This window comes from Crocuta crocuta, unplaced genomic scaffold, assembly GCF_008692635.1.
Source record: "Crocuta crocuta isolate KB4526 unplaced genomic scaffold, BGI_CrCroc_1.0 scaffold489, whole genome shotgun sequence".
NCBI lineage: Eukaryota > Metazoa > Chordata > Mammalia > Carnivora > Hyaenidae > Crocuta > Crocuta crocuta.
The window spans coordinates 450,061-467,179 of record NW_027531874.1 but is presented as its reverse complement, the minus strand read 5'-3'; the positions used below and the strand labels follow the sequence as shown (position 1 = coordinate 467,179).

General features: G+C 36.6%; 1 protein-coding gene across 8 annotated transcripts in view; it reads left to right on the top strand.

Annotated features, from left to right (window-relative positions):
- Positions 1–17,119, top strand: part of CNTN4 (contactin 4) — a 902,287-nt gene that overhangs the window by 588,609 nt on the left and 296,559 nt on the right. For all 8 annotated transcript variants that reach the window (XM_077772911.1, XM_077772904.1, XM_077772907.1 and 5 more), the window contains one exon: positions 9,712–9,838. In XM_077772911.1, coding sequence (XP_077629037.1) covers positions 9,712–9,838 — 127 coding nt within the window. The remainder of the gene's footprint in view (positions 1–9,711; positions 9,839–17,119) is intronic.

The window sequence follows — 17,119 nt, the reverse complement described above, 5'->3', positions numbered from 1 at the left end:
ATTGTGGATTACCTGCATCTAAATAAGCTGGGATGCATAATTCAAATGTCTCTGCCCTACCTCCAAGTCTGTCTAATCAGAATTTTGGTGGGGGAGGGACATGTAAGCTCTGCATTCATTTTAACTGGCTCCCCATGAGAGTCTTTTTGCACACAAATAACACCTAAAAGCATATTATAAACATTATCACTGTTTTAGGTTAATTATCTCTTCAAAAGGTCACCATTAAAGTGTATGAATTTCAGGTAGAAGCTACACATATGGGGAATAGATTGTCATATATGTATATATTTCCCACCAACAGGTTATAGTGTCCTGTGATGGGAAAGGGCCTGAAGAAGACATGTTTTATAGGCTTCTCATAAGTACCCAGAAATCAGACAAAGTGGCACAGGTCAAAGGAGCAGACTTTTAGGGAGCATTTGATCATAGAAGTAACCAAGCCAAGGTAGAAGCATGAAAATGAACAGTAGCTCCAAAGGGAAGATCTTTGCCTGCCATATTGCTGAGGGCCCATTTGTGTGCATTTACACACATACATGTGGAGAGTTGTTAAAAGGAAATTGAAAGAAGGGAAGGAAGACCAAATGAACTAACCCATGGATTAAATGATGTGTATTCTTTCTATGAATAGTTTCAATTAAGAGTCACTTAGCTGTAGCTGATAAAAGTGAACTCAAATTTACGTAAATAAAAGCAATCACTAGCTCACATATCTGAGAATCTTAGGGATAAAGCTTGCTTGGAACAGAACTAGTTCCACAGCTTAAATGATATCATCAAAATTCAGTCTCCATTCTTTGGTTTCCTATTAGCTTCCTTCTTGTGTGTTAGTTCATTCTCTCTCTCTCTCTCTCTCTCTCTCTCTCTCTCTCTCTGTCTCTCTCTTTTAATTCTCTATGTGGAGGCCTTTGGAAACTCTACGCTTTCTTCATTCAAGCAATCCCAGACTACAAAAGGCTTTTTTCGCTTCTAGTAGTTCTATGAAAAAACTTGGAATAGAATCCGTTTTCTAAGAAAATGGAATATTAATTGGCCAGGCTTGTGTTACCTGCTGCTCCTGACTTGGATAGAAGATTTTAGTCTACCCAAATTACTTAGGCTAAGAAACTAGGTTACTTGGCTCACCAAAGAAAAAGTGGAATGCTCTTACCTTGAAGAGGAGTGATGAATTCTGAGTAAGCAAAAACCATAGAAATCTACTGTATACTTATGTCAAGAGGGAAATAACATTCAGCAAATTACTGTTCCAGATATCTTACTACAACTTCTTTAGCCAAAACCAATCTGTTACATACATGTTTTTCTATATTCTTATTTGCTGTCATGAGTAAATAATAATATATTGACTATAAATTAAAGAGTTAGCTGTAATGGAGCACAGTAAACTATTTTCTGTGATATTGTAATAGTGAATACATAGTGTAAAGCATATTCCAAGACACATAGAATTACACAACACAGTAGGCCCTAATGTAAACTATGGACTTTAGAGTTGGCTCATCACTGATAATAGATGAACCTCACTAATGCAAGATGTTAACAATAAGAGAAATTGTTGTCAAAAGCAGGTCCCTTCCTTGCCTCCGTGCCAATCTCAGGTCTTGAGTTCAGCAAAGAAAGAATTCAGAGCCAACTCTGAACTAAGAAAGAATTTAATAGCACTTAAAGAGAAAGTACACTCTCAAGATGGGAGAGGGAGCAGGCCCACAGGTGGCGATTGCCCCGGGGTTAGGGGTGTCTTTTCTTTTTATGATTGCATGTTTTAGGGGTCATAGCTAGGGTGGTCTGACTGAAGCTCCCTCAGATCACCTAAGAAATTCCTCCTTCTGGTCCGGAGGGGGAATTTTTGGCCTTTTACATTTTGTTGGAACTGTCATGGCAGCCTTTCCCCCATGGTGGGGGTCAGGGAGGGTATCAAAACTGCAATGTAAATGTATTATAATGAAGCTATAGGTTACTTGAGGGCAGTAGTTATAGGGAAGGGTGCATGCATGCTCCCCAGGGATGTTTCCTGCTGTTTGTGTTCTGAGAGTGGTTGGCAGTTTCTTGATTTTTATTTTATTATTATTTTTTTTATGTATTTGCTTTCAACTTAACCAGCATACAGTGATTGTATATAGAGTGCTCTTGGCTTCTGGAGTGGATTCCTGTGATTCTGTGAGTTACAGAATATTTGCATTTGTTGAAAATTTATCTTCATTTTCTTAACTGGAACTTGGTGTCAGAATCACCCATTTACTTATATTTAAAGGAATAATGAATCCATTGTTTCTGAAATACATCAGGGTTTGGAGTCAAGGTTAGGAGTAGGTTGGAGCCGGTTGTGCTGACCCATTTCCCCTTGTTGATCTTTGCCACTCCTACTGATGCTTCCTTCAGCAATGCAGAATTTTTCTCCCAAAAGAGACCATTTTTATCTCCTAACACTTCCCCAGCTCACCACCATTTCTGAGATTTGGCATTACATACAATTAGGTCCTCGTTATGTGTGACACAATGTATAATGGCAGCAACACTATTCTGTTAAGCAGAAAACAAAGAAAGAATAGGAGAAGAATTCACTTTTCATTTGGACTTTCTTTTACTTTCTGCCTTCAAACATGTACCAGCTGTCGGCAATCTTCTCTGTTCCTTCCCGTTTAAAATGCTTGTGTGAGGGGGTTAAAAGAAGAAAAGTGGAAACAAGGACAGATGAAAGAAAATTCTTACCCTTTAAGCGGGTATGGCTGTCTTCTCTTGTATTTATTTTGCCTCTGCTCTAGTCAACTGTACAAGCAAATGGAACCAAGTAGAGTATTTATTCTATAAAAAATACTGTGTATTGGCTAGTTTCACACATAGGCACTTGTGTGGGGCCTTTGAACATCCCTTGCTATTTATGTTGTAAAGACTAACAACACTAAATTGTATTTGTAATGATAATTTGACAACTGTCCGGTCATCATTTCTACAATCAGTAATTCAATTTTAAAGGAATTCTCACATTCAAGAAAATCAGTTAAAGTATTTCATTTGTTTCTGATTTTCCTTACGTTATTGCCCATACATTTTTTGTGAGTAATTTTGATCCACAGAGATGCTGCTGACCTTATAGTTTGTTGGCCAAAATGAATTTCCACAATCGTTAGAAAGGTTAGAGGAGAAGGCTCCTAGCGAGCAAGATACAGTGGACCCTGTGTGTGCTCTTCCTGGACTATTCTAGTGGCAGAGTGAGTAATGTTTATCTGCATTCATGCAAGTGGTCAGAGGGAGAGCGTGAAATACGAGCATGACTCTGGGAGCATACACAACAAACAAGCTTAACAGAAAAACTACCTCTTCCTTATCCCTGGTGAGGTAGCTTTAGTCAGCAATCCAGTAAGGCAACATTTTCCCACTGACTACACACACAAAGAGCACTTATGCTCTTGATTGGTCAAGAGCTCTACAGGATGCAGAGTAAAAAGTACAACATAGCAAAGCCACTTTGGTTTGCATCAGGATGCTTCTGTGCATGTTTAATGTAATAAACTATCTATCCTCCAGATGTGACCCAGGTATAACTCCCATCTAAGCCCACAGGCTCATGTTCTGAGCTTATACTCAAACCCTTATGTTCCCTACTATTTGTCCTCGAGTTTATTTCCAGAATTGAGATTATTGCCATTTAAGTGTTTCTGCCCAAGACCAGGTGTTTAATCAGAAGCCTCTTTTGATGTCGTAGGAAGATGGACTCTATGTCACAGTCCTAGATTCTTCATACTTACCATTAGGATGAAGGGCCCAGAAAACCCTCAGCTGCAGCACCTGGGAGCCCCATGGCAATGGCACATAGAATTGAATCTGGTATTTTTAGTTTTCTAGGATGAAATCGTAGTATTGCAGTTTTGTCCTTTCCCAGCAGAGTTGAGTCAGAGTTTGCAAGAGATGAAAAATATTTCCAGCAGAAGAGAAGTGCATTGACCTAAGGGCTTTGTTGGAGACATGTGGCCTTTTATCCCATCCCACATGGTAGCTACAGAGTGATCTAGCACATAGAACAAAACTCTGCAGGGTTGTTTTTCTTCATTGGGATCCTTAATTGGTTTAGGGCTGAAAGTCATCTGTGCTCAATTCATAATGTATGGTACTAGTTCTCAAGCTATAGAATGCACAATAATGAACAGTGGTACTGGGCTCTGATAATAAACATCCAGGAAGTCTGGCAGGGGCTCAAAATTCTGCCTTTCATCAACACCACCAGGTAAGGTGATATTGATGCAGGAGGTTTCTAGACTAGACTTTGAGGAATAAATTTATGCATAGTTTGATTTTTTTTTTTCTAACTTGCCTTCTGTGAACTATTTATCTGAAGATCACACCTGCTGTCTGATATGGCTGAGCCCCTTAATGCCTTTCCTACCTACATTGGCTACCTTTTAGGATTGTTTACAGATGTCCTATTTTGAAAAGATCTACATTTAACATTAGTGGATTTTTCCAGTCCATTCCTACCCACTAACTTGCTTCTTTATGCATGGTATCTTTTGCTGACCTTTCACTTTGAATGGAGATTTTGCTCTACACTTGCTCTGCTGTACTTGAACCATGGGCCTCTGCTTTGCTTCCTGAAGTATACCATGACCTAAGATTCAGTCCCATTTTTTTCTTCTCAGTCTCAGGAAACCTAGGACACCTCCATCTGTTCCAGTTTCTTTTCCCAGTCTGGCTTATGGTAGCCTATCTGAGAAGCATTCTGCTTGCTTGCCTGGGAGAGAAGTTTGGGGACATGTCAAAATAGACCAAATTAATTAAAAAACAAAAGAGTAAGATCACTGATATTTCAATGCTGCAGATAAAATGGGTGGTACCTATCTGTGGAAATGTGTTTAATTACTGTATTTCTTAGAGGATTATTTTATTTTTAGGTAAAAATCATTTTTGTTTCCATTATAGATATAGTAGCTTTTTAGTCTGTGACCTGGGAAATTACTTTCAGGATTAAATAATCTTTTTAAATCTAAAGTTCTATGATTCTCTGCATCTCTTTCAGTATTCCAAACATTTTAAGAATAACCTTGACACTACAGTTTGTTTCTGTAACAGTTACAGGAGAAAGCAAGAAGAAATTGGCTGACAAACATTGATTCTGTCTCCCCCAAACAATAGATTTTAAAATGAAAATCAAATGAGGAAAGGAGTTTGAGACTTACTAGTTGAGAACAGTATTTTCCAATAACTTTCAGTATTTGATGAACAAAGGGAGAGAAGGGCTAAGGGTAGTCTGACCTTTACCTTAAATAAATTTCTGGTCCTGAAATTTCTACTATTTTCTGAAAACCCAAAGGTTTCCCACTCTTTGCTGAAACATGAAAAGGGGCTTTCCTTGGCTTAGGTCTTCTTGGTTCTCTTTACAAATATATGGTTTACTCAGAAACTGATGCATGAGAATTTCTGTGTTAAACTTTAGGGAATGCAAGTGGTGTTGTGGAAGCATCCAGTTGACCAATTGGCAGATAGTCTCCAAAGAGGGAAGAACCCAGGAAATCATGATGTACCAGTATTAGCATCTGTACCAAATCTCCCAGGCTGGGGCTGAGATCAGTGATCTGGAATCTGAAAGTTTGTATCTGACCTGTTGGCACTCTGGCTGCCCTCTCTTTCTCTTCACAATGATTTTCAAAAATTTCCAAAAGAATGAAAAATAATTGCCTGCCTCCTCTCTAAGAGATCCCTGATAATAATGTGAGTCCATTCCCCCAACTTCTTCAAGCTGGGTGAGTCACTTGGGTGATTTTTCACCCTTTGGGTTACCCACAAGTGAAAACATCAATCTGAATCCTGTCATGTAAGTAAGATGGGATTCATTTATTCTAAACAAAGGGTAGCAGCTATGGCAGGAATATAATGTATATCAAGTAAGGTAAGTTATCACTATAGGTCAATGGATTATTGCATCACCCTGAGCATGCCTTTTCTTTGTCACATCAGTGCCTCCTCTTTGTCACATATAACCTTTGGAAGGATTCTCACAATTAGCTGTTGGCATTCAACTATATGAGTGTTCAAGTAAGTGTTGGTTTAGTTTCAACTTGAGTCCCGTACCTTGACAAATCTATCCATTTCCTTGTGTGGGTCAGTTTTATCGTTTTCTGTTGCTGTCTGCTTGCCTCTCAGCTGCTAGTCCAAACATGTACTAAAAGTCCTTCTCTATATGCTACACGCACAGATTTGTTGGTTTGACTTTACCTCACTGAGAAAGTTTAGGAGTGTGTCTAAAGCCAGTGTTGACTGATTTCTGCTCTTAGGAAATGGAGAGCTAGGTACAAAAGGATCTGTGTTGGTAGTTTTAAATTTTTAGTGTGCAAAAGAATCACCCAGATTGAACTAGGTTAAAGCCCAATTCATGGACCCTGGATTTTTCTGATGAAGTCAGTTTGGACTGGGGTCTAAAAAAAACAAGCTGTGCACTTGCTCTCTACTTGCTCATACACAGTTACAATGCAGATGGTCCACAGTCTAACTTGGAGACATCTTGTCTTATTAAAACCTTGTCCTCTGTCATTTTCTGAGATGCTCCTTTATGCTGAAAATCATGGCTACCCCTCTGATTACATAGAAAAACTTAATATGAGAAAGAAAAGGGAAACTTTATAGGCTTTAGAAATGGCTAATGCAAAGTGTTGAGTATGTATCTTCAAACCTTTAGAAAGTCACTTTGTTGCTGCTACACAAAGAACACACTCACTGATGTCTCTGTCTATGTTTCATCTAAGAATGTCATTCTGAGGACTCTATTTTACCCTGGTACCTCAAGGTTTGAGAGAAATAAAACAACCCTTTAACTCTTTTTTTGTCAAAAATGTTGGTAACTCTAGGCTAAAGGTTGTAAAGTCAGGATATCTGTCTTCCACATCTGCATTGCTTAACTTTCTAAAATCTCTCCCTCCATCTTTTTGAAAACAAATAGCTCATGCTTGAAAAGTTATGGATTTCCTTAGATGAGAACTGAAATACCATTCCCTTTATGCTAATGTTAATTTACAGGCAGCAAGCTTGGTTAACCAAGAGAAAATAAAAACTTTGAATGAAGTGTGTTATTTATAGCAAATGCAAAAGCATCATTATTATCAATTCTTGTTACAAAATACACAGAAAAAATATCATTCTTGTTATTTAAATATGGCATGGGTACATTGAGAAATAGTACAGATGTTAATCCACAGCCTCTCAGCTGCATCCTGGATAATCATTATTATGTTTTATTCTTACTTAGAATTACTAGTAATAGACTGTGTATTTCTGTATGAAATTCAAATCAGGGAACACCAATGAATTGAGATGATTGATTTTATATATATATATACACACACACACATAATTTTGGAATTGTAACAACAATAGAAATGTTTCTCTCTTAGAGAAAAATCTACCAAGCATGCTGCTATTTAGTGATCTTGATGAGTAACATTTCTTACTTAAATAGACATGCCAAAAATTCACATAACATTTCATATCTGAATTGAGCTAATCCTTGACCAGTGTTTAAATTTGTTTTGAAACTCTCTATGTAATTGTTGAAAATCTGAAATGTAAATATCTGGATTTTAAAGTTTCTAGCTTCAAACCACGAATGTTAAAAAAAAAAAGTCCATATTTATACTTTAATTCTATGCTTTTGAGTTCTTTGGCAGATCCTGTTTTCTTTGTTTAAGTCTCACTAATATGAGATTTTATACATGGAGTAAGGAGAGAGGATGATGGAGGTAATATAATTCAGGTCATCTTTGAATGCACACTTTACATGTATGTACAATGTAAGTTTATGGGACAATGTTCAGGGCTTCTTTCCCATTGTTATGTGTAGAAACACTGACCTAGTCCAGTCCTATTATTTTAAAGATGAGAAAATTGAAGGCTAGAGAGACTAGGTGATGGAAAGATAAGTCATGGATTTAGTAGTTGACCCAAGGCATTGAATCTTAGTTCATCATTTTTCTGAATTCACATCCTGCTTGTTTTCACCACAAGGTCTTTGGCTGTCCCCACTCCTCTATAATAAAATAGAATTCTGTTTTGTCATCTTGTCTCCTTAAATTTTCTTCTATTCCAACCTCAACATTTGGATTCTTTTAAGCTTAGATTATAAGCCATACAAAAGATTACCCTACTTCTTGTCCTTCACCAAGATTCCCAAATCAGCTTTATTCTTTTTCCTCAGTCCTGATTCACGTACATGAATTTAGTCTTATCCTATCACCTATCAACAAAGGCCGGTTATAAAGTTTTTTTAGGATAGCAGTTGCAATTCGCACTCTTCAAAATAATCACACCTTAGTGGGGAGTGGATTCTCAGCTACAGGGTGATATTCAGTACTACTTTACATCAGAGCCACTGGCCCTTCTATCTGCAAACTCATCAGGCAGTGCCTAAGTGAGCTGATTGAATAGATTAAAAAGTGAAAAGAAATTACACTCAAATAGACAAGTCCTTATTGATGATCTATGTGCAAATTGCTATACCTGGTACATCAGAGCATACAAAAATGTGTAAGATATGGTCACGGTTCTCAAGGAGCTTACAGTCAAAAACAGGAAAAAGAAAGCTGCAAATATACTTGATAGAAAAAAATAGGTGTCCACAGGGAAATATAACTGAAGAATCATGTGGTTAAAGGAAGAAGGTAAGGGTCTAGAAAAGCTTTGTAGGTTAAAAAAAAAAAAAAAAAAAAAAAAAAAAAAAAAAAAAAACAAANGTAAAAAAAAAAAAAAAAAAAAAAAAGCAAACAAACAAACCTCAACTAGATTTTGAAGAATGAAAATCACTTCCATGTGTGTAGGTGGTGAAATGCATTTTGACTAATATTTATTATATGTGTGTTCTAGAAACATATGTAATCTATATACTGCTACTTAAAGTATGGTTATGCATTACCAGTCTGAACTTTACTACTGTTTTGTGATACAGTAAGTTTCATACATGTAATTACTGTTATGAGAGAAAGCATTTAGAAAAATTCCTACATCACTGTGTATCACTGAACTAGCTGTAGGCTAATTAGGATGTTACTGAATTTGTGTGCTGAGTCACATATGGTTCTAGATGTATGATACTTATACAAATATCCCCATATATGGGTCCATGGTAGGTTGGGGGAAAAAAAAGTCTGGTCATTTACCACAAATAATTCAAGAGTCATGACTTTACATTGTTGTTTACCTGCATAGACAATTTAAGAAACTTTTATACATATGTTAGCAGTACAGAGCTGTTTCTCATTATTAAGGTATTTAGAAATCATAATTACTTACTTCCAATTCTATTATCCCATTACAGAGCAGAAAAATTTTAACTTTGTGACATTAGACCAGATGACAGAGACACAAAAGAGATGTAGAAGGAACAAAATGCAAACAAAGTAAAAGGATGAGCAAAAGACAGATGAAACAATAACTAAGAGGAAAAGAAAGGGAATGCCAAGCAGTTTTCCCAAAGTTGTTAATAAAAATAAGTTATCAGTATGAAAAAGAGTCTGTGTCTCCACTTCATGATAATCCATGAAGGATTAATCTTTGAATCCTTCCGTGGAAAACTTCATGTAAAGGCTGAAACTAAATCTGTTGTGTATTACTATTTTTTTGTTATTTTATCTCTCTCATTCTCATTTTGTAGTTGGTTCCTATTATTGTTTCTATTTGGAAGATGTAGATGTTCTCTTCATTTTTGGATATTTTCTCCTCTCGTTTCAGATGACTACAAACTGCATGGCCCTATTTTTATTCAAGAACCAAGTCATATAATGTTCCCTTTGAATTCTGAGGAGAAAAAGGTGAAGCTCAGTTGTGAAGTTAAAGGGAATCCAAAACCACATATCAGGTTTGTTGATTTAAATCATATATTTCCAGGCATGCATTTCTATTATTAAAATTGACAAGTATTGACCCCCAAGAGCAGTTTTCACCTTGATGAATTATGTGAACTGGAGCTTTGGATTTTGCATCTTCACAAGGGATCACAAGACAAAGCCTAGAGTAGACTGAGAGGAGAGTCTAACATGGGGAAACCTCCCAGAATAGGCCTAGAACCTAAACACTGCACACTTAGAGTGATCCTAACAAGAAATGAGCTTGCTTCCCCAAAGAACTCCAAAGCAAAATAACTGCCTATATCACATTTTGGTGCTAAGTGGTCTTTAAGGTTTTTATTTATTTAAGAAGGAGAGAGAGAACAAATGGGAGAGCAGGAAAGGGATAGAGAGAGGGGGAGACAGAGAGAATCCCAAGCAGGCAGCTCCACACAGGGCTCAAACCCATAAAACATGAGATCATGATCTGGGCTGAAATCAAGAGTTGGCCTCTCAACTAACTAGGCCACTCAGGCGCCCCTGCTGCAAGTGATTTTAATAGAAGATGAGACACAGATAGAACGAGAATTAGTAAATTTCATGATCTATTTGAAGAAATCATCCAAAGCAGAAGAAAGGGGTAAAAAGAAGCAAAGGGAGAGAGAGAGGAGAGAGAGAGTTGGGGGAGAGAAAGTGTAAGTGAAAAAGAGTTTAATAGGAAATGTTTACATATGTTTAATCACAGTTCCAAGAAGAAAAGCAAGGAAGAATGAGGCAGAGGCAGTATTTTAAAAGAAGGTTAAGAATTTTCCAACATTAATTAAAAATTTCAAGCTAAGGGGCGCCTGGGTGGCTTAGTCGGTTAAGCGTCCGACTTTCGCTTAGGTCATGATCTCGGGGTTCGTGGGTTCAAGCCCCGCGTCGGGCTCTGTGCTGACTGCCAGCTCAGAGCCTGGAGCCTGCTTCAGTCTGTGACTCCCTCTCTCTCTGACCCTCCCCTGCTCACGCTGTCTCTCTCTCTCTCTCCTAGAAATAAATAAAAAAATAAAAATTAAAAAAAAAAAATTTCAAGCTATCAGGGATTGGAATGAGCCTGGCTGGCTCAGTCAGTGGAGCATGTGACTATTGATGTCAGGGTTATGAGTTCTAGCCCCATGTTGGGTGTAGAGATTACTTAAAAATGAAATCTTTAAAAAAAAAATCCCAAGCTATAGATTTAGAAAGCCAAATGAACTTCAAGGAGTACAAGAAAATAAAGCCGCATCTAGAATTATTATAGTGAAACAGCAAAACATCCAAGTCAAAAATTATCATAAAAATAGTCAAATTTGTAATATAGATAAATAGATGGCAGGCCAGACTTCTTAATAGCAACAAAAAAAAAACCAAGATGGAGGACAGAATCTTCAATATGCTGAGAGAAATTAACTGTCAAATTTCTATGTAGCAGAAATGTGTTTTTTAAAAAAGAGAAGAGTAAATATGTTTTCAGGCATTTAGAAACTAAAGGTTGACTCCAGTAGACATACTCACTAAAGAAAATTCTAAAAGATATTATTAAAGCAAAATGAAAACGATACCAGGTAGAATATCAGAGATACAAGCACTAAAGATAGATAAAACAAGTGGTGAAGATTGGTCTTTCTACTTTAAAATCTACTGCAATTATACTAAACAATAAAGGATTGTTTTTAAAAGCACTGTCTTATGTAGATAAAAAAGAAAAATTAAAAGCCATAACAATAATAGAAATAAATTTTAAAAAGATAAAGTGCACAATGGATTTATCCACATGGATAAAAAATGAAATAAAATTTGACCCTGAACTAACTGCATACACAAAGAGCAATTTCAGGTGAATGGAAGACCTACATGGGACATGTACCTTTTGAAAAGGAGATAGGCATACGTATCTATGACTTTGGAGGGAAGAAAGTATTTCCCAACTACGACAGAAAAAGCACAAATCTTACAAGAAAATATTTAACTTCATTAGCATTAAGAACTTCTGTTCAACAGGAATACTGAGATGAGTAAAATTTCAAGCTTCCAACTGGGAGAAGATATTTTTAATACATGTCATTGGCAGAGAAATAATATCCAAAAATATTTTTTAATTCTCACAACTCAAAAACTTAAAAAAAAAAAAAAAGTAGCCTAGCAGAAACATTACCAAAAGACTTGATTAGCTACTTCTAAGAAAAGAATATCAGATATCCATTAAGTATGTAGAAAGATTATCAGTGATATTAGTGAGCACAGATATACAAATTAAAACTAAAGTAAAACATTCTTCTAAGCCTACCTGATTCACAGAAATTTAGAAGATTAAATTCAGCATAGCACAGATAAATAAAACCTAGTTTGTTCATACAAGGTAACCCCAAGTAGTAGTGAAAATATTGAATTATAGCTGCAGTGTGGTGGATCACAGGAACCTAATTTTGAGCAAACAAAGCAAGTCACAGAAGAATAGAGTATAATTCCGTATTCATAAAGTTCAAAAGCAGGTCAGCTGAAGCACTTGTTTAAAGATACCAACATACTTGATAAAATCATAAAGAAAATCAAGGGAATGAGAAAGCCAAAATTAGAGGTTATAATTAACCATTGAGGGGAAGTGATTAGAATCTAAATGGAAATAGGAAGACTTCAAAAGTAATAATATTACTTTTCTTTGACACAGATATTTATTGCCTCGTGATGTTTTATAACTGGGGCAGATGAAATTTTCTTCCGTCCAAGGTTCTTCTAGCTGGACTAAGACTTAAATTTACACAAGGCAGATTAACATAAGATAATCAAATTTAATCGCATATGTGTGAGGAATCCACACACATAGGAAATTCCAGACAGGTAAAACGTGACATATATGTCATTTTGAACTAAGGAGAAGTGGGTAGGAATCTGGGACTTCAACGAGAAAGAATGAAATACACAGAAAGATTAAAAAATAAATAAATAAATGTTGGGTGAATAAGTGTTTGCTGGGCCATAAAGAAACAGTGACTCCATATATCTTATAAACAGGATTTTGCTTCTATTCACGTTTAATGATAAAAACTTTAAGTTAATAACCAAAATATAATAGTGTATAAAAACCAAAATAATATATAACATATGTCACAGTTAGGAGAGATTAGAGTCCTTAAGGATCCACAGAAATGGTATTTGAACTGAGATACCTAGTTAGTAAAGTGGCAGAGGGTTAAAGGATGGCAGTATTAGCATAGTGGAAATTATTTTAGAATTTATGTGCCCATTCATTCATTCATCAAATATCATCATTCATCAGACCATTTAGTGGTTTTCAAATTATGAATTTTAGGTACATGGTACTGGTTCAGCACGTACCCAGGGTGAGTAATTTCAGAGCTTTCACCCATGAGTCCACCTTAGCAGCTGCCTAGGGTATAGACTAGGAGTCTGAAAAATATGTGGTCCAGGAAAGGTATTTAAACCACTCCATTAAGCTGCTGCAATGCCACCTTAGGTTTGAGGTAGTCAAAGATTAATAAACTACATGTTCAAATAATATGCTTTTTGGAGGACTTCCTCATAGTATGACTGCTGTGCTGCAAATACTGTGCTGTCCATGCTGTAAAGGATGTCCGAGTACTAGAGCATCTTGGAGGAAGGAAAGTCTACTTCAGGATGGAAAGGGGAAGGTATTAGTGAAAGTTTCACAGAAAAGGAGATATTTAACTGAATCTAGAAGGTAAATAATATTTTGCTGTATAGATATTTTGCCACAGAAAGTGCATTACTGAAAGAAAAAAAAAACTCTCTAATGAACATGTAATTTATCATTCAAAACCAGGATAACTTTGAGTGAACAGCCACTGTTAATAATTATTCTAAGACAGCAGGTATAAAACCAGCACTCTTCTGGGCAAACAGAATACATACTTATCTCCCTATAAGGTGTTGAATTCAAGGTTTAATCGGATATTTTAAGATGTGTTATACAGTAAACAATAAATCCAAGAAGGAAAGGTTTCTACATACATAAATGATGAGTTAAATGGACCCATGTTTCAGTACATAGCCAAGTGTAAGTTCAGATGTTAGCCATAAATGAAAACAAATTTTGCAGCAGAATTTGGCAAGTTGCTGCTTTGTTTTTCCTCCAGACTGTGACCTTTAATTAACATTGCTTTTGCAACATTGTGTTTCAAGATATAGGGGCTTGCTTTGTTATTTAAAGCAAGCAGTGGAACAGAAACCTATTATGTTTTTAGATTGCCAGGAAAAGCTGAGAAGGAAACTTTTAATCAAATGCACCAGGGATTGGATGCAGTGGACTGGGTTTTCCTTTATACCTTTGGCAGTTTCGCTATTACATAATAGCCAGTTGCTACCTGGGAGCTAAAAACTCCCTCTTGCTGAAGGAAAGAGCGAGAGAAAAAATGGAGAGATCAGGTATTTTCAAACATCAGTCTGGCTAAACTTTTTCAGTGCTCAGGCTGACTTTGAGGGGAAAGAACAAGAAGGAGAAATTCAAGGTGAATTCTCCATGGGGATCTTCAGCATTAGGTTTTTCCTCAAACACCACAACTGACCTCTCTTCATTGTATTATTCCCTCAACTGAGCCTTCTCTTTTCATTGTTTCCTGCCCCTCGATTTTGAAAGGATTGACCCAGACCCAGAAAAATTTAACAAGTTTTGACTTGTGCCAACTTTCCTTGTATTAAAGTTTCTTAAGGACTTGTGACATTACGTCTTGCACTCAGCTTCCCTTTCCAGACAGAAGGGACGTTCAAGTAGTTGTTTGGAGTACCTTTGCTGTCAGGTTTTTATTCGACTTAAGTTTGTAGACAGCAAATTCCAAGTCAGAAAGGCCTTGCCTCTTCTTCCATGCCAAGTTGAAACCATGAACAAAGAAAGGGGGTTTTACTACAACAAATTCCATAGATAGCTTCCCAGCAAATTCTGGAAAATTCTACCTTCCAGAATGTCATGGTGTCAATGGGCACAACCAGACTCTCTGGAGAGAGTTAAGTTGTGGTTCCCCAAATGAGTCAGAAATCAGCTTATGCAACTCACTGATTTATCCTGACCCTAGGTAAAATCTCCCTGTGCTCCAGATGGGCATTGTCTCTATCACCAGTACTTAAAAGAGTCTTCAAACCTTGAAAACAAACTGTGCTTTTTCAAGACTGTTCTAGTATGAAATAGGATAAGGAATTCAAAGCAATCCACATTCAGTGGGAATGAACATTGACTCTGTTGCAATAAAATGGGGTAGAAGGCTTTGTAATCTAGTCTCAACTGCATTTCCCAGCAAGCACTTTATTTTCTAAATAATCCCTTTTCCTTTGCGATTTGTATGTAAAAGCAGGCAATAAAGTAGATTAAAGGACTTTCTGCAGAGCATTTAGGTTGAGATGACTAGTGTAGACAAACCTTACAGAGGTGTTCTCATTATCCCCACAACTGCTTTTCTAAAAAGGCTCACATGGTCCCTTACTCAATTCCACATTCTGCTTGCAGCTCACATTATATTGCAATTTCCTCTTTGAGTTCTTAGATTTGTCATATTAAATTGCTCAACTATCATTTGAAGTGAGAGTTATAGCCAAGACGTGATCAGCTGACTCAAAAAAAAAATGTCTAGGGCAGGCAGTCATTTCTAGAGATTCATGTGCAGATAGACCTGCTAAAATATAGCCCAGCTGTTCTCTTTTTATTGCTTATTACTTTCATGTCTGTGTCAGAACACAGAGAGAATTACTGTCAAGCTTAAAAACAATGTCTTTTTCTAATACCCATCTTCTCATAAACAAACACATAAAGAGCTATGTCCAATTTTGTGATTCTGACCTGCCTTCCATGCCCCTCGTGTTTCTAAATTTTTACATTTCAAAGACATGGATATGAACAAACGTACAGCACCATGCTGTGATGGGCTGCAATACTCATAAATTGTATATGCTCAAACCTAAAATATATAGAAAAGAAGTACAATATTTAGTCAAGTTCCACAGGCATTTATTGAGGAGAGTGTCACAGCCTAGGTTGCTTAAGGGACAATACAAAAGCGATCTAGGCAAATTATCTGTGGTGAAGGCAGAATTCCTAACCAGTGAAGCAGAGAGAATCCTATAGGAGATTGTGGAAAACTTTAATTAATTTTGACTATGAATAATGAAAAAGACTTCAATGGAAAAAGTGTGATTTAAAATTGACCCTATGGTATCTGAGTGGCTCAGTCGGTTAAGCATCTTACCCTTGCTTTCAGCTCAGGTCTTAATCTCAGGGTTCACTGATTCAGGCCCCATATCATGGGCTCTCTCCTGACAGTGTGGAGTCTGCTTAGGATTCTCTCTCTCCTTCTCTCTCTGTCCCTCCTGCTGGCTCGCTCTCTCTCTCAAAATAAAAAAAATAAACTTAAAAACTAAAAATAGAATAAAATAGAATTGACCTTGAATTGTGAGAGAGATCTTGATACAGAGAAAAGAATCATCCTTAAACTTCTGCATTTGTTGACACCAAATATCCAAAATCTTGAAACAAACTGGATTGTATTGCTTCATATAAATCCCTTTACATTCATTGTACACACCAGCCATAGTGCTCCAGAATATTATGAGGGGATGCACAATGAGTATGTAAGTACATATACACATTTTAAATGGGTTTTGTTTGTTTGTTTACTGATTAAAGGAAATAAAAATCAAAGTCTCTCATTCTTTACTCCTGTTATTGTTTATTATCAATTTCCTTTGTGTTGCAATGTTTCCTTATTTTTTGGTGTCCCAGTGGGAATGCTTCTGTAGGACTGTTGATATTTCAGAAGCTTCAACCATGACATATTCTCATTACCTGCTATTACTGTACAATTTGGGAGAGAGGAGGAGAAGAAAAATAAGATAGAGAGTCATTGAATTGTTTAGCTCAAAAGTTCCAAAGTATTCAAAGGAAGGCAATTTGCTTAAAATAAGCTCTTTTTGGAATGCTATTGGCTGTGGAAAAGAAAAAGAAAAAGAAGTTGATCTTGTTAGTAGAGCTTTGCCACTTAAATGTATGAGTTACATTACAATTTATTTATAGGACCAAATAATATCGTCAGATACAATGGATGATTGAAGTAAATAAACAGAAGAACAACGCAACTCTCTGTGCCCTTGTTACCAGTTTGCTGGGATGGTTGATGGATATTTGAGTGCCATTGACTAACGATCTTCAGAGTGATCCATGGTTAAGACGAGTTTGGTCCCTAAGACAGATCTAGATCAATAGCGTTCCTCTGCTTTACAGTCAGCCATTTCAGTCATAGTAAGGACCAAATCAAAGCAGCTCTGCAGCAATT